Source organism: Rhinatrema bivittatum, chromosome 6 (assembly GCF_901001135.1).
Source record: "Rhinatrema bivittatum chromosome 6, aRhiBiv1.1, whole genome shotgun sequence".
Lineage (NCBI taxonomy): Eukaryota > Metazoa > Chordata > Amphibia > Gymnophiona > Rhinatrematidae > Rhinatrema > Rhinatrema bivittatum.
Window position 1 is genome coordinate 149544534 of NC_042620.1, and position 20799 is coordinate 149565332.

Below are 20799 nucleotides of genomic sequence, written 5' to 3' on the forward strand. Positions count from 1 at the left end.
GAAAATTCTCTATAAGGAAAAACTATCAAGACAAGTGGGAACTTTACACAAAATGGTGTCAGGATGAGGGAGTGGACCCGTTCTCCTGCTCACCTCTGAGGCCTTACTTGAGTACCTGCATAGGCTCTATCGATCAGGGTTGGCAATTACATTGGTCAGGATTCAAAGCAGTGCCATTGCGGCATATCATCACCCATGTAATAGCCTTCCAGTATCGCACCACCGTCTGGTATCAAGATTCATGAAAGGATTCTTGAGTTTGAAGCCACCAGTATCAAAGCCTCCAGTCCCTTGGGATCTTAACCTGGTTTTGGAGCAGCTCATGCTCCCGCCCTTTGAACCAATGGATACTAGCCACATGAAATATCTAACCTGGAAAGTACTGTTCCTGGTTGCAGTCACTTCAAGCGAGAAGAGTCAGTGAGCTACAAGTTCTGGTTCACTACCCCCCCCCCCCCCCTTATCTGCAGTTTCACCACGACAAGATAATTTTACAGACTCATCCTTCTTTCTTACCGAAGGTGATTTCAGCTGTCCACTTGAACCAAACCATCACATTGCCGATGTTCTTTCCAAGGCTGCATAGTAGTGAGAGGGAAAGACTTCTTCATACCTTAAACTGTAAAAGAGTTCTAGCTTACTACAAATGGAGGACTCATGTGGACAATAGAAATTCACAGCTCTTCGTGTACTTCAACCCGGTTGCACCTGGTCTACTGGTGTCAGAGGACCTTGTCCAACTGGATATCTCAATGTATTCACTTTTGCTATTCAAAGTGATTGAATCTTCCCAGCACAGTCCAGGCACATCACATATGCATGGTAGCTGCTTCAATTGAGCATCTCTGCATGGTACCATTGCTGGACATTTGCAAAGTAGCTACGTGGTCTTTTCTGCATACATTCATATCACACTACTGTCTTGACCAGCAGGCTTCTTCAGTCACAGCCCTGGGTACAGCAGTGTTGTCCGCTTTGACAAGGTGGGAGAGCTGTCTACATCAGTGGTGGGTTGTGTGTACAATCATCACCTACGACTGCAAGGGGTCGATAGTCCAACTCAAAGGAAGGAGGTGTGCAAGACACAACCCTTAGCTGGGGACTCCCAGACAGCATGGCTAATTCAGACTGCTTATTGACAGGAAAAAAGCAAGTTTGCTTACATTAAAAGGTGTTTTCCGTAGATAGGATGAATTAGCCATGCTGACCCACCCGCCTCCCTGGACAGCCTCTCTATCTCACGCTACACAGGACAAGCTTTCAATAGATTGAGGAGAGATGGCACGCACAGTCGCACAGAGCCGAAGCTCTGTGATCTTTGAGAGAAGCTCCGCCCCAGGCTGCTGGAGGACATCCCCAGACAGCATGGCTCATTCATCCTGCTATCTACGGAAAATACCATTTACGGTAAGCAAACTTGCTTTTATTCCTTCCCCTTTTCTGCGATCCCAGCCCTTTCTGAACAAGTTATATCCTAGTATGGCTGTAACCCATTTTTGGGATTCTCTGACCCATATTTCTATGATGGCAGCAATATCTAGGTCTACGTCTGCCATTACAATCTGCAGATCTGGAATTTTATTGCCTAGACTGAGCATTTGTGCTTATAATCTTCCAGCTGCTTCTCCTTGCCTTGTCTATGCTCTATGCAGCTTCACACCTGCTCCCCTCATCTATCCCATTTGCTGAAGGATAACCTTGTGAGATTCTCACTTTTATGTTTAACTCCACTATCTTCATTTATTTGTTGGGGGTGACAGCCCAAATCAATTAGCTTTCATCTGCTGCCCCTGCCTCTAGTTTAGACACCTATCCATGTGTGAATTGAATCCCCTAGGGGAGAGAGTCAGATCATATATTGATAGGCAGATAGAATCCAATTGATTTGAGCTATCATCCTCAACAAATAAATGAAGATACAGGAGTAAAACATATTTATATTAATTGTTGTTTAGTTTTTTGCACTATTTGCCCTTCAAAGACCAAACATCATTTGAGTGAGTCAAGTTACAGGAGAATTTTTTATTTTTTGTGATAGCAACATAGTACTAAGAATTCATGGGGATATTTTACCGTTTTTTAGACCTTCTTTGCATGAAATATGTTTACTTGCTCCAGTATCCTGAAAAATCAGTAGCTGAACATAAGCATAGGTTGTTTTTAATAATGACTTAGAAGTAAATACACAGCTGTTGGTCTAACACTTGGGAGTGCTAAGATCTGTGCTTTCAAATTTATAAAAGTTGCAAGAAGACTCCAACAAACCTCCATAATGCCACTGAAGTTCCTGGATTCAGAAGCCGGCAATGTGTGACAATTAAATCACACTTTTATTCCATTTAAAGGAACACAGGATTGTGCTGTCAGGTCACCTTACAGAGTGGTTTATGTCCTCAACAGTGCAGCTCAATAGTTAGCTTTGTAAGCAGAACCTCTCTGCATTGGCCTTATTGTTTGTTCATGTGCCATGTTAGTTTGTTAAGTGGTAATTACCGGAGCAAGCAGACTATTGTCTTTCTTTCACAGAGCTCAGCTGTGCCTAGATCTTGGGCATCGACAGACCACCTATCCATTGTATGGTAAGCAGTTGGAACAAGTAATCTTTGCACAGCTCTCTACTGTCACTTGTTCATTTGTGTTTACTGGTCTTCATTCTAAAGTTCTCTACCCTTCAAGGTCCTCCTCTCCTGCCAAGGTTGATGTTAATTTATGGGAGAAGACAGGATAAAGACTTGTTTTTATTGCTGCTCGCCATTGTTTGAAGAATAAAATAACTCTGCTTTTTCTTGCTACAGGTGCAGAGAATTGATCTTGGCTACAGTAAGGGCTTTCTTTGACCTTATTGATGAAGACACTAAGCAGGTTTGTTACCATTTTTTTCTTTTAAAAGAAAAAAGAATTCTTGCAGTAGCAGTAAACTGTTCAGATACTACTCATCTGTAAATCCATGTCTTTACATAATGTGTGCTACCTGTGATCTTGAGGGAGATTGATTGATTTACTACATTAGTTTTTATTCCCCCATTCAAATTTCCTCCATTCCTTTATCTTTCAGCCTTACCTAGAACCTGTCCCAACCTTTTTCACTAACATTCCCTGATCTGTCTAACTTATCCATAAAATTAAAGCAAAAAAGGAGCCGATAAATTCTCAGATAGAGAAATACAAAGTACCAACCAATGAGAACCAAACCAAGTATAGAAATAAGGGTTTTGTAGTATAATTTATAGTAAATTTAGGATAAAGAGGTGTCTGCAAGCCAGACAATGTGCCTGATTAGCATATAGGCCACTTGGTTTTATTGATCTGAAGAGAGTTTTACTATTAAAACGTTCACAATAGACAAATGTGAGAGGAGTTAGATAGTGTTGTGAATTTTAGTGTGAATAGTGTTGGTGGTAAAGGCCTCATAGTCACCAGATTGTCCTGAAGAGAATAAAAAGAATTGGGAACGAGGGTCAGCCTGATTGCTCAGTTGCGAGCACTGTGCACTGCCCTGCAGAAGATCCCCAATTTGATCCCCAGACAGGTCATTTGCTCTCCAAGTCTAGGGATACTGAGAAGACAATTGTCTAATCTCTTGGTGGGGAGGGTGAGGCAGGGGAATTCTTTCTTAAGGGTGACACCTAGTGGCCAGATGGGGAAAAATCCCTGGGTAGTTGTAAATGAGGGCTCCATGGCACCAGATTCCAGCCTAGTTTAAATTGAGTTGGAAATACAAAGTTCAAGAGAAAACTGCTAGGTCAAACAACTCCCCCCCCCCCCCCCCCCCCCCAAAAAAAAAATTTGGAACCAGTGTTGTGAACCTGTTTACACAAATAATGTAAAGTATTACACAATTTCATGTGACTCACCAATGCAGAATTCTCGATGTACAACAAGGCACGCTATTTGTGCTGCTGAGAGTAAAATTTGGGAAGTATATGCTTAAGAAGCTATTCTTAAGCAAGCCTTTGAGGCAGTGGCAATGAATTTACAGATTGCCTCTTGTTGCACCCTAGTGACGAGATCTTCTCTGCTTCTCTCTCAGGAGGTTGATGAGTCTGGAGGGAATTCCAGAGCAGATATGGAGCCTGCTGCTGCCTTTTTAGCAGATGCAGGCTTTTGTTTGGTCTGGACCTCGGCCAGAGGAGTGAATTCGGTGATAGCAGCTAGGCGTCAACTCTGGTTGCAAAATTGGTCAGCTGATGCAGCCTCCAAAGCCAGTCTTACCAAGATGTCCTTTAAAGGCTCACTCTTGTTTGGGAATGAGTTGGAGAAACTGACCAGTAAGTGGGGTGAGTCTCCTGTTCCTCGGTTGCTGGAGGATAAGAAGCAGTTACAGCACCACTTTGGTATGAGGGGTTGTCTCCGAGGTTCCAGGCGTTTTCGACCCTAGACCCTTTCAGCGGACTCGGTCTTTCAGTAGGTCTCAGTTCTTTCGCCCCCGACAGCCCAAGATAGGAGCAGGGCTTAGGTGGTGGACCTTCCCGAGCTTCCCAATGAAGGTTTGGCAACCCACCTTCCGGAACAGGAAATAGGGAGATGTCTCTCTCTTTTTTATCGGAGGTGGGTCAAGATCACATCGGACCAGTGGGTTCTGGAGGTGATTCAAGAAGGGTATGTTCATGATTTCCCCTTGCCACTCCCTGCAGAAGAAGCAGGCAGTGGAGTTTGCGCTTCAAAAGCTTCTCAGTCTGAGGGCTGTGGTTCTGGTGCCCACATCTCAAAAAATATGGGGCGATTATCCATTTATTTTGTTGTGCCCAAGAAGGAGAGCTCCTTTCATCCCATCCTGGATAGAGTGTCAATCATCACTTGAAGGTGTCTCATTTTCGCTTGGAAACCTTATGCTCTGTGATAATGGCGGTTCAGTTGGGGGAATTTTTGACCTCCTTGGATCTTTCAGAGGCTTACCTTCATATTCCCATCCAATTGGAACACCAACACTTTCTACGCTTTGCGGTGTTGGGGCGCCATTATCAGTTTCAGGTGCTGCCTTTGGTCTAGCCACCGCTCCCAGAACATATTCCAAGATTATGGTGGTGGTAGCGGCGGCCTTGCAAAAAGAAGGAATCCTGGTGCACCCGTATTTGGATGACTGTCTGATTCAAGCCAAGTCTCAGGAAGAGAGCCGCCTGTTGACCCACAAGGTGATCTCCTTATTTCAGGAGCTCGGTTGAATGGTGAACCTGACAAAGAGCAATCTTCATCCCTCCCAGTCGTTGGAGTATCTGTGGGTCCGATTCCACTCAATACGGGACAGAGTTTTCCTCCTGGAGGTTCGAATCTAAAAATTGTTGTCTCGAGTGTGTCAGTTGCTGAACACCATACGCCTGACAGTATGGTCCTTCCTACAGGAGCTCAGCTTGATGGAAGTGGTGCCATGGGCAAGGGCGCAAATGAGTCTTCTTCAGCGCTCTCTGCTGTCTCATTGGAACTCGCAGTCTCAGGACTATGCGGTTTGACGCCACTTGCTGATGGCAATCTGCTCCCGCCTCCAGTGGTGGTTGCAGGAGGATTATCTGAGAAAGGGAGTTCTCTTGTCCTCTCCGACCTGGTTGGTACTTACGACAGATCGAGTCTCCACGGTTGGGGGGCTCACTGTCTGGAGTTAACGGCCCAGGGGCGCTGGAATGCCAAAGAGTCCCGCTGGAACATCAGTCACCTGCAGGCCTGGATGGTACAGCTGGCATGCTTGCAGTTCAGCCACAGGCTGTGGGATCAAGCAGTTTGTGTGATGTCAGACATCACAATGATGGTGGCCTGTATCAATCACCAGGGAGGAACCAAAGCCAGCAAATATCGCAGGAAATAGACCAGCTGATAGAATGGTCAGAAGGTCATCTACAGATGATCTTGGCCTCTCACATTGCAGGAAAAGTCAATGTAAGAGCGGACTTTCTCAGCAGGGAGAGTCTGGACCCAGGAGAGTGGGTGTTGTCAGCCTAGGTGTTTCAGCTGATTGTGGATCGCTGGGGACTTCCGTTCCTAGACCTGCTGGCATCTTCTCGAAATGTGAAGGTTCCTCAATTCTACAGTCACAGGAGAGATCTGTGGTTCCTGGGAATAAATGCTCTTGTACAGGTCTTGGCTGGAAGACAGATTGATTTATGTCTTTCCTCTGTGGTCCTTGCTGGGCAGGATAATTTGCAAGATTGAAGGCCACAGAGGGCTAGTACTACTGGTGGAGCTGGACTGGCCCAGCCGTCCGTGGTATGCGGATTTGCGACGACTCCTGGTGGAGGCCCCTCTTCGTCTTCCACCACACATGGATCTGTTACTGCAGAGACCAGTTCTTCATGAGGATCTGACTCGATTTCTGTCCTACGGTTTGGCCCTTGAGAGGGCTCACCTGTTAAAGCATGGTTTTTTCCTCTGCAGTGATTACCAGTTTACTCAGCGCTTGCAAGTTCTCCACTTCCTTGGCTTATGTGCAGTTTGGAGAGTTTGTGTGTGTGAAGAGTGGGGTGTTCTTCCTCTTTCAGTTAAGATCCCTCTCTTTTTGGAGTTTTTGCAGGATCTTAAAGAATTGGCCCTCAATTCCTTGAAGCTGCAGGTTGCAGTTCTTGCCTGTTTCAGAGGCCTGGTGAATGGTGTTAAATTGTCATCTCATCCTGATGTGGCCCATTTTTTGAAGGGAGTGAAGCATCTTAGGCCTCTTTTGAGATCACTGGTTCCATTGTGGAGTCTTAATTTTGGTGCTGGATTTTTTGGCAGGCCCTATGTTCCAACCACTGCATAGCCTTTCCTTATAGTTGTTGAACTTGAAGACTGTTTCCTGGTGGCTATATGTTCTGCGCATTGAATTTCTTAGCTGCAGGCCTTCTCTTGCCGGGAGCCGTTCCTTCGGGTGACTCCAGGGGCATTAAAGCTGCGTACTGTTCCATCCTTCTTGCCCAAGGTAGTCTCAGACTTTAATTTGAATCAGAGCATCTCTTGCCATCCCTGGGTAAGGTCAGGGATGCGGAGGAGTTTCACCTCTTGCGCTCCTTGGATGTCAAGCGACTTATCATGCGGTATCTGGAAGTCTCTGAGTGGTCTTGAAAGATGGATCACCTGTTTGTTCTCCATGGCGGGAGTAAGCAGGGCCCTCCGGCTTTGCGGGCTACCATAGCTCGTTGGATTAAGGAGGTAGTCATGGCTGCGTATGTGGATGCTGGAAAGCCATTGCCTACTCAGGTTAGGGTTCATTCCACTAGGGCTCAGGCAGTGTCATGAGCAGAGGTTAGTCTGTAGTCTCCCGTCAATATCTGCCGAGCTGCGACATGGTCCTCCTTACATAATTTTTCCAGGTTTTATCGTCTGGATATGCAGGCCCGGGAGGAGGCAGCCTTTGCATGTGCGATGTTGACTGGACACCGCACATGCAAAGTGGGCAGCCTCCCACCCTGTTGGGGAGTAGCTTGGGTACATCCCACTGGTCCTGAGACCATATGTCTCCATGCTAGGACATGGAGAAATTACCTGATAATCTAGTTTTCCTTAGTGTAGACAGATGGACTCAGCTTCCCGCCCTTGGCTGCTGCATGATGTGTCAATAGTCCTCCTGTGGGGCTCTGGATCCTACTGGTAAGTGTTTGTCCAGTCCCTAGCTTGGGGTACCTAGAATCTTACATGGGCTCAGTGTTTATGGTTGGTTGAGTAAAGTTCTGGTTACCTGGTTTTAATCATGTTTTTAATCAAATTTTTTGCTAGTCTGTCCACAGCTGCTTTTGAAGAGAATATTGGCAGACTGGGGTCACTGCAGAGTTATATATACTGTGAAATCAGCTTTCTCCATCTTCTGGCAGGGAAGCATAAACCCACTGGTCCTGAGTCCATCTGTCTATACTAAGGAAAACAAAATGATCAAGTAAGTAATTTCTCCATTTTTCACTAGGCTTAGGTGCAGTACTGCCACCACCAGCTTCCTACTCCTCCATACTGGAACATCCACCATTGAAGGTGATGCCAGGAGCACTCCCTTTTTCACCACACAAAGTTTCCTCAATGGAACAAACTCGCCACTGAGACCACGCGTACCTGTATTTTCATCAAGGCCTACTCTTTCTACTATGCCCGACTCTCCTTGCTCTTAGTCTCCATTGTGGTTTCATCGGCAGGGCATTCCCCTGGGGAGACCCTGGGCAGCTCAACTGGAAACCCATTAGATCCATCTCCAGTTCCACCAGATCATATATCCCCTCCAAAGGACCTAACATATCCAAAATTTGCCAAAAATATGGGCAATTCCTCAGACATTCATATCCACAAGGACACTGACCTGAGAGCTGATTTTCTCAACATACTGCACATCTTGAGGTTTCCTCTGAGCCTGTTGCTTTATTCACCCATTCACTCCTCAATAGTGTGTAAATGAAGATGTGGGAAACTCCTCTCTCTCTCTGACACTGACAACAAGAACATTGGACTTAAAAGTCCACATGCAAAAATTGCCTGGGCAAAGGGTGGTCCAATTACCACACCAATCAGTGTTGGTAGAATCCGCCTTAAAGGTTAAGAAAAGGCTACAATCCACCTCCCCACCAGAAAAAGACCACATGCTACTTCACTTTTTCGGAAAGAAAGTCTTCCAGGGAACCATGTTGGCAGCCCGAATTGTTCATCACAAAGTTTACATGATCCAGTATATTCATACCTGCACACAGGCTTTGAAGCCATTTATATGGGATGATGTAGGGAATGTGTTCATTCCACTACTACTCTCCGACCTTGAGGAAGCAGTTTATCATCTGTTGGCCATCTATAAGTCCTTTGATCCCATCACGAGAACATTGGCTACATTGATAGGAGATTGAAGAATGGTGTGGCTAAGAGTAAGCTCCATCCAGAACGACGTGCATGAAAAGTTGGCAGATCACCTATGCTTAGGAGACAACCTTTTTGTCGAAAACTGAGAGACTGTATCCCAGTTAAAAGAACAAAATTTCGCTGTTCAAGTGTACTATGGCAAACTGATTAGTAAACTGCTTCCACCACTGCTATGATGCAACACAACTAAACTCACTAGCCTAGTACATACTTATTAAATACATGCAACAGTATCATCCATTGCAAATCTCCAATATATACCAATTGATGACATTTGCAAAGCAGCAACATACCTTCATCTCCCTTTACTGCCTAAACAGACAGATGGCAATGGATAGCACCATAGGCAGACTGGTGCTTTCTCAGGATCTTCCAAACTAATCTGATCTTCACCTGGGGGAGACCAGGTTGAAAAAAAAAGGGGGGATAACAGGGGCACCCTATCCCGACAGTAACAATATTTTACTGCAACCCTTAGCTTTGGATACCCCAGAGATCATGGCTAATTCAGACTTCTTCTCGACAGAAAAGAGCAAGTTTGCCTACCAAAACTGTTTTCCATAGATAGCAGGATGAATAGCAGGATGAATTAGCCATGAGCTGTACTCCCTCCTCCCTGGAGACTTAGGTTACTGTGTGCACAAGAGCTTTAATATAAACTGAGACTGCTGGGTAATGCGCAGGAACTCCTGCACATGCTTAGTAGAGCCAAATATTCTACTAGCTAAGAAAGAGAAGTCCATTCTGTGCCATCAGATGGGGTGATCCAGAGATCATGGCTAATTCATCCTGCTATCTATGAAAACACCATTTATGGTAAGCAAACTTGCTCTTATTGGTTGGAGTAGGAATGTTGAAGGTGATCACAGCTTCATTCTCTACAGTTATTTCAGGGTCGTGATCCCAATACTTTTCTAACACCATGATACTATAGTGTTATACATTTCCAGTGGATGAGCCATGCCACCTCATTATGATGCCTTTCTGAATACAGACCTTCTGACATCAGTGTGTCCTACCTCAGTATACACTGGACATAGGAGAGTTTTCTTGTTTTTACATTCAACTCCTTGAGATCTTCATCATCCAAAACTGCAGGAGAATGCAGGGATTGCTAGTTGATAGCTTATATCTTATTCCGTGCAGTTAATGCACTTTTCAGTCTCCTGTAGTATTCCTTTCTGATCTTTTCTCTTAGTAGCTTATGCTGAATTGTTGCACCTTCTTCTACTCTTAAATAATTATAAATACCATCCTGCTCAGATTTTTATTTAAAGCCTTTAGTCAGAGAGATGTTTCTAGCTTTGCTTAATTAAAATTCAAAGTACGAATATGTGGGTGTATCATTTGTGCACACTTATCCGGCTAAATGGTGCCTTTGCTGCTACTTAGACAAATTTGAACTTATCCAGATAAACAGCACATTTGTTTTAGACTTACCTGGCTATTTTACATCCCCAGATAAGTCTAAAAAATACTACTTAGTCAGACAAGTAGCACTTTTCAGACTTATCTAGCTAAGTGCTACTACTTACCATGTAAATTGGAACTTATCTGGATAAGTGTTGCTACTTTTCCGGATAAGTCCAAACTTGCATGGCTCGCAGTTTTTATATATGCAAGCGTGTATGCACACACATGTACTTGTATGTCATTTTGCGTGTGCCCATCTCCATCTTTGAAAGTAATCCTGTATGCTGTTACCTAATTGTTCCTTATTCAGACATCAACCCTGTTATCAAATGGATTTATCTTGTCCTAATTTTAACTTGAAACTTGCTTTGGCCTCTTTAGGGCGATTCCAGTTACTACCTTGATCCAAAGTATAGTGCAGCCTTGAACTTTTTAATCATCGCTCAGACACTGGACTTGGAACAAATGTATTTGTACCAACTCACAATGCAGGCAATACCATTAACTTTTACTACTTGCCTTCAAACAATGGAAGCAAGCAGAACAATTTGCATCATTGATACCATGCCACTATTCTGGTCTGACCACTCTGTGATCTAGTTTATTCTCACAGGACAAGCAGGGATGGTAGTCCTCATATGGGTGACATCACAGGATGGAGCCCTGTACGGAAAACTTTTCTGTCAAAGCTTCTATAAAGCTTTGACTGACACTGGCACACTGAGTGCACTGAGCATGCTCAGCCTGCAATTATCCCTGTGACCACAGGTGTCTCCCTCAGTCTTCTTTTTTCCGCTCTGCAGTAAGCATAGCGGTTAGGAGCTCTGTGAGAAATTCTAATACTTTTTCCATACGGAAACACTTAAACTTTTACTTCACAAACACTTTTTCCCTGCACGGGTCTCCCTTCGCGTACATTTTATTCGACACTCAGTGAGTACTATGCCCTGTTTTTCGGTCGGTTCCTGTCACCTCCCTGGCCTGCCAACCGACACTGGCCTTCCCTCTCCCTATGTTTTCATAGTTCCGCACATAGCCTGCGAGTGTCCCTCTGTGACACTCTGCCTGGTTATTAGCGCTAGTGGGACAGGGACTTCCATGGTTTCCATTGCCGCCAGGGCCTCTGTCGAATTCAGGTCCTTCGATTTCCTCGGTACACTCGCGCAGTCGATGCCCCCATTGCTACCGTCTGTACCCCTTTCCAGACCGTCCTGCATTCTTCGATGCCATCGATCCCTGCATCGATTCTATCAGTGCCACCCATGTTTTTCATCCATGGCACTGATTTTTCCCTGGGTTTCATCAATGCCATCATTGCCCGGATGGATGCCATCGATGCACACCCTTGCGTCTGTGCCATCGATGCCAGGATCATTTCCATCGATGCCATCGTTTATTTTATCGATGTCATCGATGCCCAGGACACTTCCATCGGTGCCATTGTCGATTCCATCGGTGCCATTGATTCCTGGGTCGATGGCATAGATGCCCGGGTCGATTCCATTGACGGAGTCGATGCCGATTCCAATGTCGACGGTGTCTGCCCCAATGTCGATGCCGCCGATGCCATCGGCGCCCGCCTCCATACATCGATGCTGCAGACGCCCACGTCATTTCTATCGATGTCTTCGTTCCTAAATGATGCCGGCATCGACTCCATCGATGCCGGCATCATTTTTTCCGATTCCAACGATGTTTTTCGATTTCTCGATGCCACATCGTTTCTGTAGATACCTACGCCGATGCCATCAGTGCTTTCGTCACTGTTATCCTTGCTCTGCCCGGGTCATCAACGTTTTTCATATATATATTTTTGACGATGCCCTCAAGGCCGCTTCGGCCGCCATCGACACAGTCAATACCTCCACGTAATACCCTCGCCTAAACACGGTGCTCCATGCTTTGGGTTCTTATTAAAGCCCCGTATTAGCCTATGACACTACATAGTGCCAGGAGCAGTGCAAGCATGATGACAGTCCGTCAACATTCGCCATCCAAGACAGCGAGGGCGTCCACCTCGGCGCTGGGGAAAGACCAGGCCGAGCACCGTGGCACTCATTGTCACTGGCACGGTGACCGTCCGCCACTGACGCCATCCAGCACATTGATGCTATCCTTCTCGGTTCTGGAGAATGCCCGAGCCGAGCAACATCACCACTGCCATCACCACCGTTGCGCACAGTGCTGGCAGTCCTTGGTGCTCCAGAAACACCAGAACGAGTTCCGAAGAATTCTACACTGGCGTCACGACACATCGAGGCGCTGCAACGAGGGCCTGGTTCACGAGTCGTCATGGCTCCCCTGTACCCAAGGCATGCCCCACTGACATCGGTGCAGGATTGTGGCCTTCCACAAATTACTGTTGTAGCGCCAGCCACGCTCAGCCTGTCTGCTCTATACCTGCGCTACCATACCAGGTTTCAGAGTTGAGACGAACGTTTACGTCAGACAGGCTACCCCTCGATGACTCCTGAAATCCACGGAGCCATCAGTCTTCACCGGTTTGTCCTTCGGCAATCCACGTCAGATGGTAAGTACTCTAATCCTGCTTCAGCGGCATTCCCATTGAGATCTGTTCTCTAATTCGAGCCACATGGTTCGAAAGGTTCTAGGTCGTCTGTCTTCCAAGAACCATATTAGTGTCACATATCGCTATTGCCAGCTATGTCAGACACCATACCAAGAGAACCTCTCTACCATTTATTTGGGATTGCATCAGGACATCCTCCCATTGTCAGCAATGGGACTCTGTACTGATTAATACTCTGGCTTCAGGTTCCTAATTCAGGACCAAAGTTCCAGATGGATTCGCTGATCTGCTAAACACGAGATCCAGCAAATACTGCCTCAAGTGCAAGTCCAGCTCGAAACCTGGTGACAGGTCTCGATGTTTTCTTGTACAGCACACTGAAATGTGGGTAAGACTTTACCGCTCACGCTCCCGTGGGAGGTTACATGATATCCAGGTTACATCGGCCCCGCCAGTTGGACACCTCCGGGTCTCTCAACTTGCTGGATGTCAGAGCGGCCACCCCACTCTGTACCAAGATTCACAGTACACTCCCCCGGATGCTTCAAAGCGCAGGAGGGAGGGGGGTTGGGGAGTTTTAATTTCACTATTCTTTCTTTCAACAGAAAGTAGTTACTCTCCGCCCATCCTGGACCTCAGAAATACCAACTTTCTTCAGAAGGCACAGGTAAAATGGTATCTCTCGTCACCATGCTTCCATATCGCAGTAAGTGGATTGCCTCTAATCTTTCTATGTGCTTCATGGTGAGTCAACAATATTACAATCCCAAGCTCTGCCGGTTGCACCAGCTTCGGCAACTGGGGTATTTCATTAAATCACTATCGGTGACTGCTGTTTCTCTACGGAGTACAACATTATTCATGCTTTTCCTTGCATGGACAGCTGCATAACCACAGTCAATCCAAGCAAGGAGCTCTAACTTCTTCATGACTCACTATAAATCTACTACCTGGGATTGCTGTCACTGCCATAAATCCCTTATAGAACACTTCTGGACACCACAGTCACAACGACCTTCCTGTCCAGCACCCGCGCAGACATTCTAACAAATTCCTATATGTCCCTGCGTACACATTCCAAAACTTTAGCCCCTCAATTCTTTCATTGTCGGGCCATGGGGTTTTTTCACTATGTACTTTCCTCATAGATCCAAAATTGCTATGGGTTAGGTTCAGTGAAATTTCATTATCAGTGGGTCTAAGCAGATCTAGAACCAAAACCTAGTCTGGTCCTGCTAATGCTCGCATTTACTCAGGGTTGTAAAGTTTGACCTAACATCTTCTCAACCGAATATGTGTCTATTCCGCTCCAGGCACAGTTTCACATGAACTTCCTGGAGCTTGTAGCCATGAGTTATGCCATTATACCTTCCAATACTGCCTCTGCAACAAATCTTTGTGCATACAGACAGACAGCATAGGGACAATATGCTTTTCCAACACACACACAAGCACGCATAACCTCTTAGCTGCTCTGCTAGGAAGCTCCGCAGCTCTAACCTTGGCCCTTGCTCGCTCCATGCATCCTCGGGCCACTTATCTAACAGACTTACTGAACGCACTAACAGACCTTCTCCATATAGGTTTCCATCCTCTCGAATGGTCTTGGACTACATATGTAGCGAGAGAAATCTTCTAGCGCTGAGGTCAACTGAACTTGCCCTCTGCGTTCGCATCGAACCATACGGTGCATGGATTCTCCTCCCTACACATGTTTCCAGTGCGTTCCCATAGGCGCCTTTGTTCCATCAAGGCCCTCTTATATGTGTCTCTTCCGCTGCCTCTTATAGCCAGCACTCTTCTAATGCTGAAACGGGACGGGGTTCACTGTTCCTCAGACCCACGTCCTGGCCAAGACCAGTATGCTTCCCATACCTCTCGGTCTATCACACCAGTAACCAATTCGCCTTTTCACAAGTCAGTCTCATATCATAGACTCACTGATGTTCTCAGGTACTGGTAGCGTCACAAAAACCCTTCCACACCCAAATCCTACCATTCAAAATGGCATGATTTACCACATGACGCTTACAAAAGGGTTTTACACTTTTTCTTTTTTCTACACCACTCTTTTTTTTTCTTAATCCCTCGGATTTTGCTCCCAAGACATCATTCACATGGGTACACCTCAGTTCCAATTGGCGTACCACTTGGGAGTGGAGATACCCGATTAACGGTCAACCCCTTCTGAGTCAGCTTACCATGGATTATACACTGATCAAGCCACCTCTGTTTTCACTAGTCACGGAATTCGTGCTTACAAGACTCATACGTTCTCCATTCGAGCCTTTCCGTTCCTCTCACTTAACAGTCTGCCGTGGGGAACTCTTTCCCTCATAGACAACACTTCTACCAACAGGGTCAGTGAGTCACACATTTTGTTACATACTCACCCGACCCTGCGTTCTTCCATGACTGAGTGGTTTTACGTTTTCAACTTCATATTCTTCTTAAGGTAGTCGTTGCATCTCACCTTATTCAGAATATACTCTGCCCACTTTCCCAACACCTCTCTCACCAAAGCGAGAGGGTTTTTCCACTCCTTGGACTGTAATAGTGCACTTACATTCTATCTAGACCGCACTACACTCCATAGGAATTCCACCTAACTCTTTCCTTCTGTGGCAAGAGCCAAGCTGCGAGTTCCAGTGGGCAAACAGACCTATTCCTCTTAATTGTCGGTCTGTATCTCTTTTTCCTACCAACAAGCAGGCATTTCACTACAACACTGTGTGTAACCACACTCTGAGTCTGTCCCAGCCTCCATAGCTTATCTTCGGTCGCAGCTGCTTGTACATATTTATCAGGCTGCGACCTGAAGCTCTCTCCATACCTTCGCAGCCATTATTGCTTAGATACGACTAGCCGGCATGCTCCATGTTTGGCCAGTCCGTCTACTCCTATTCTTTTCGGTTTCACTACCCAACATCCTTCCACCAACCCGTTAAGGGTTTCAGGATGCCCTCCATTCCAAATTGCGCCTTTTGCGCGTTTTGGGTGCATTTGGTGCACTCTCGGGCATCCTCAGCTCTGTACTCACCCATATATGAGGACTACCATCCTGCTTGTCCTGTGAGAAAGCAAATGTTGCTTACCTGTAACAGGTGTTCTCACAGGACAGCAGGATGTTAGTCCTCAAGAAACCCACCCGCCACCCCGCAGAGTTGGGTCTGTATATGTTTTTAATTTTTATTTTAGTTTCGCTTGCGCATTTTGCTATAAGACGAGACTGAGGGAGACACCTGTGGTCACAGGGATAATTGCAGGCTGAGCATGCTCAATGCACTCAGTGTGCCAGTGTCAGTCAAAGCTTTATAGAAACTTTGACAGAAAAGTTTTCCGTACAGGGCTCCATCCTGTGATGTCACCCATATGTGAGGACTAACATCCTGCTGTCCTGTGAGAACACCTGTTACAGGTAAGCAACATTTGCTTTCTTAACACTAAAATAGGAAAAATAGGTTCTCAATTTCTAAAACAGAGGAAAGATCATCGCCCTCCAGTTCATAGGTACTCTTAATACAAAATTGGATAAATGCTCTGGAGAACTGATCACAAGTGCAAGGTGTTGTATATAGGGAAAAATAACCCTTGCTGTAGTAAACAATGTTAGGTTCCGTATTAGGAGCTACCACCCAGGAAAAAGATCTAGGCATCATAGTGGATAATAATTTGAAATTGTCAGCTCAGTGTGCTGCAGCAGTCAAAAAGCAAAGAGAATGTTAAGAAGGGAATGGTAAATAAAACGTAAAATGTCATAATGCCTCTGTATCGCTCCATGGTGAGACCGCACCTTGAATACTGTGTACAATTCTGGTTGCCGCATCTCAAAAAAGATATAGTTGCGATGGAGAAGGTACAGAGAAGGGCAACCAAAATGATAAAGGGGATGGAAAAGCTCCCCTATGAGGAAAGGCTGAAGAGCTTAGGGCTGTTCAGCTTGGAGAAGAGACAGCTGAGGGGGATATGATAGAGGTCTTTAAGATCATGAGAGGTCTTGAACGAGTAGATGTGAAGCAGTTATTTACACTTTCAGATAATAGAAGGACTAGGGGGCATTCCATGAAGTTAGCAAGTAGCACATTTAAGACTAATCGGAGAAAATTCTTTTTCACTCAACACACAATAAAGCTCTGGAATTTGTTGCCAGAAGATGTGGTTAGTGCAGTTAGTGTAGCTGGGTTCAAAAAAGGTTTGGATAAATTCTTGGAGGAGTAGTCCATTAACTGCTATTAATCAAGTTTACTTAGGGAATAGCCACTGCTATTAATTGCATCAGTAGCATGGGATCAGATTGGTGTTTGGGTACTTGCTATGTTCTTGTGGCCTGGTTTGGCCTCTGTTGGAAACAGGATACTGGGCTTGTTGGGCCCTTGATCTGACTCAGCATGGCAATTTCTTATGTTCTTAAGGTTTATTCAACACTGGAACAAATATTGTAGTTCTTCCCTGGACCAAATTGTATCCCCTGAAAGGCCAGTTCATCCCAACCATGCCACACTGTGGTTTTCAGAACATCAGACAACTGAAAAAGATCTGCTGTAAGAAAGAGAAAAAAAAGATGGAAATGCTCAGAAAGCCAGATTAAACTGAGCACTATCCTTCAAGAACTATAGAAAGGCCATAAACAAGGTAAAATATGACTGTTACACCAATGTCATAAAAGGGGCAAACCTCCTCTCCCCCTTGAAAGAGTTATTTTGTATTGTTAAGGGCCTCCTAGACACCTTCAACTTCATGCCAAGGTGCAGAAAACCCTCCCCCAACTGTAATTTATTAGTCAGCTGTTTCTAAAATAAAATAACCAAGGTCCAGAAAAGACTAGTTGAAGGGCACTACTCAGTGGTGGAGAAGAACCCAAAGTCCGTGGCAATAAATGACCTCATCCAGCAGGAAGCAATGGTGCGAAATACAGAATCCCATTAAGAGACATACAGACCATGTGAATGAATATAACACAGTCAGTGGCAGCAGACAATTTCACCCAACAAGAAACAACAATGAAAAGCACAGATACCTCCTTAGCCCCCAATAAAAAAAAACAAAACAAAACATGCAGACCCTGTCTTATTTGAACAGTTTAACAGCATGCACCTTGAGGATATCAAAAAGCTTGCAGGACATCTTGGAAACAGAGGATTCACTCTGCCTGATTCAGGCACCCTTTTTCGCATCTACCCCTTCCCCCGCTTCCACCTGTGCCACCAACTACCCATTAACAAATCTTCCCATGCTTTAAAAATTGATAAGTTACAAACAGATTCTAAGAGACTTCCTCAGAGAGACCCAGCTCAGTCCGAATTATTCACAGGGCACAGACGGGAAACAGTCCTAGTCTCTCATTGACAACATGCGAGGAAATTCAGGTCTACTGATCCTTCTTGACCTCTCAGCTGCAGTTGTCATGGTTGATCACCAAATCTTGTTGACCAGCTTGACGAGCATAGGTATCGGCAGAAGTGCACCAAACTGGTGTACATCCTTCCAGATTATAACATGGTCCCTGCTAAGGGGTGTACCCCAAGGCTCCACACTATCAAGTGTTCTCTCCAGCATATAACACAGTGAGCCAGGTATTTCTGTGGGTTGCTTTTTTTTTTTTTTTTACCTATTTTTTTTATTTTAGATAAGTGAAGATCTGGAGAGGAGAATGGTGGTATTGAACCATCATTTTGTGAGACATCCTGCAAAGCACTTTCATGAAAGGGATGAAACTGCCATTACATTATCAGGTTTGTGGTTTTATCAACTTTGGTAAATTATAATTTCAAAAAACTAGTAGATTTTAACCATTGCCTCATACATTATTCTTTGGCATGTCGGGCAGAGCCGCTCTCTACTGCGCATTTGCGGCAGTCGGTCAGAGCTCCCTTATAGGTATGATAATAAAACTGCCTGGATATGTTATGCTACTTTGACTCTCAATAAAATAGTGGGGGGATTGGCCTTGCCTGATTTGAGGTTTTATAATTTAGCTGGCTTGTTTAGGATCATCCAAGAGTGGATCTCTGGCGGCCACAAATATGATGGGGGATTGCTTGAAAAAAAGGGTAGCTCCCTATAAACCCATAAATATATTACACATCCCCAAATCTAAATGCCTTTGATTTTAAGATCTTGTTTTTGACATAGAAATGGTTGTAATCACGGTTGCGCAGAAGTGATAAAGTTTCTCCTTTTTTTTTTTTTTTTTTTTTTTACATTACTGGGTAATATGGATTCCCTGTACGTACCCGGATCAGTCCAGACTCTTGGGTTTGGTCCCCCCTCTAGCAGATGGAGACAGAAGTTTACTAAACAAACTCTGCCTCATATAGGCTGGTGCCACCTACAGTCTGGCAGTATTCTTCTGTCTCCAGCGGGTGGAGGAGGTGCCAAACCTACAGTCTGAGCTAGAGTCTATTTAGAGACAGGATAGGGAGTTAATTAAAAAAAAAAAAAAAAAAAAAAAGAAATTTAATCTTCTTCGATCAGGAGTGTAAGGGTCCGTAGTGTGTGCCTGCAGGTCCCCGTCTTTGCCTCCCAGAGGGGTGGGAGGTCCTGAAGGGATCATCCCCCTCTAGTTTCAGAGGCCGCTGAGGTACTGGGGGATCGACACTTGTTTTTCCAGCGGTATCACCCAGTGGATCCAAGACCTGGAGGCGATTCAGCAGGTATTTAAAAAAAATATTTTATTTATTTTTTTATTTTTTCTTCCTTCTTGGGCTCGACTCTCCCTTTCTCTCCGGTCGCGTTAGGGACTGGTTGAGCTCCGTTTCGCCGTGCTTAGGAAAGTGCCAATGGATTTTGTTGCTGGCAGGCATGCCGCGTTGGGCTGCATGTAGGGCCTGCGGAGCCACGCGATAGTTTATGTATTACTTGCCTCTCCGGGGGTGAGGGTGCCTCCGCGACCCCAGGAAGGGTCTGGGTCTGGGTCCAGACCATAACCGGCTCCTGAGGCCTTCCCGTGAAGCGCGGGAACGGGCGCCATTTTGAATGCGCTGGGGTCAGCGACTGAGGAGCGGGCTCCATCTTGGCTCCGCTCACACCGGCGGCCCCAGCAGCTCATGAAACAGCGTTCAGAGGGGAGGACCCCCCACCGCGCTTGTCCCCGCAGTGCAGGGTCCCTGAGGGGGACAGACCTGCGAGGCCTGATTTGGCTAGGGCTGCGGAGGTCCCTGATGGGGATGGAGATGATTTGTCTTCTGACTCTTCATTTTCTTCGGACTTTATTTTACTGATGCATAAGGCCTGTAAGGCCCGGAAGGCGGGCAGAAAATGGCCTCACAGTCAGGAGCCTCTGGCCGAACCCCGGAAGCGAGCCAAGGCCACCCCGGAGCCGGATCTACAGGGCGGGTTACCGCCCATCCAGTGTCCGGGTGTCTCAGCCACATCCAGATACTTCTTCGGACACGGATGATCAGGATGACTCAGATATACCCTCCCTGTGTCCGAGGAGGGTTGAGGAAGAAACCGACCCCCAGCAGGGGGGTCTGAGGGGGTCTCACGGGACGGATGGAGACGATCCGAAGGTTGTCAGTCTTTTTAGGAGAGATGAGCTGGGTCCCCTCATTCTGGCTATTCTAGGGGAATTGGCGATTCAATTCCCCCAAGAGGAGTCTAGAATTGGGGCTACGGACCCAGTGGTTCTAGGCCTTGTTATGGCTCTGTAACTGGACAGCAGATGTGTCTTCAAATTCTCAGCTGGTATCCTTACCGTTTAAGGGTAAGCTGCTTTTTGGCAAGGAGCTGGAGGATCTGATTCAATCTTTAGGTGAAAATAAGGTGCATCTTTTGCCAGAGGATAGACCGAAGTCGAGAGGATCCTTTGCTTCCAGGTCGCGGTTTCATGGCAGTAGGAGACCTCGGACCACCCATGAGTCCACCTCTTCATTTCGCCACAATGCCAGCAGGCAGCAGACGTACTCTCAGTCCTTTCATGGGCGCCGTTTCGGTAGACCTGGCTCCAACCAGAACGCTCCGGGCGCAAGCCCTCACAATGATGTGCAGCCGGTCCATTCCTCGGTTCCAGAAGTGGGAAGTCGACTGTCCCTATTTTACGGGGAATGGGCCAAGATCACGTC

General features: G+C 46.0%; 1 protein-coding gene across 1 annotated transcript in view; it reads left to right on the plus strand.

The window, feature by feature from the left end:
• Nucleotides 1–20799, plus strand: part of PGAP1 (post-GPI attachment to proteins 1) — a 283616-nt gene that overhangs the window by 69237 nt on the left and 193580 nt on the right. Inside the window, exons 6-8 of the mRNA XM_029606060.1 lie at nt 2527–2579; nt 2796–2862; nt 18363–18468. Of these exons, the coding sequence (XP_029461920.1) occupies nt 2527–2579; nt 2796–2862; nt 18363–18468 (226 nt within the window). The remainder of the gene's footprint in view (nt 1–2526; nt 2580–2795; nt 2863–18362; nt 18469–20799) is intronic.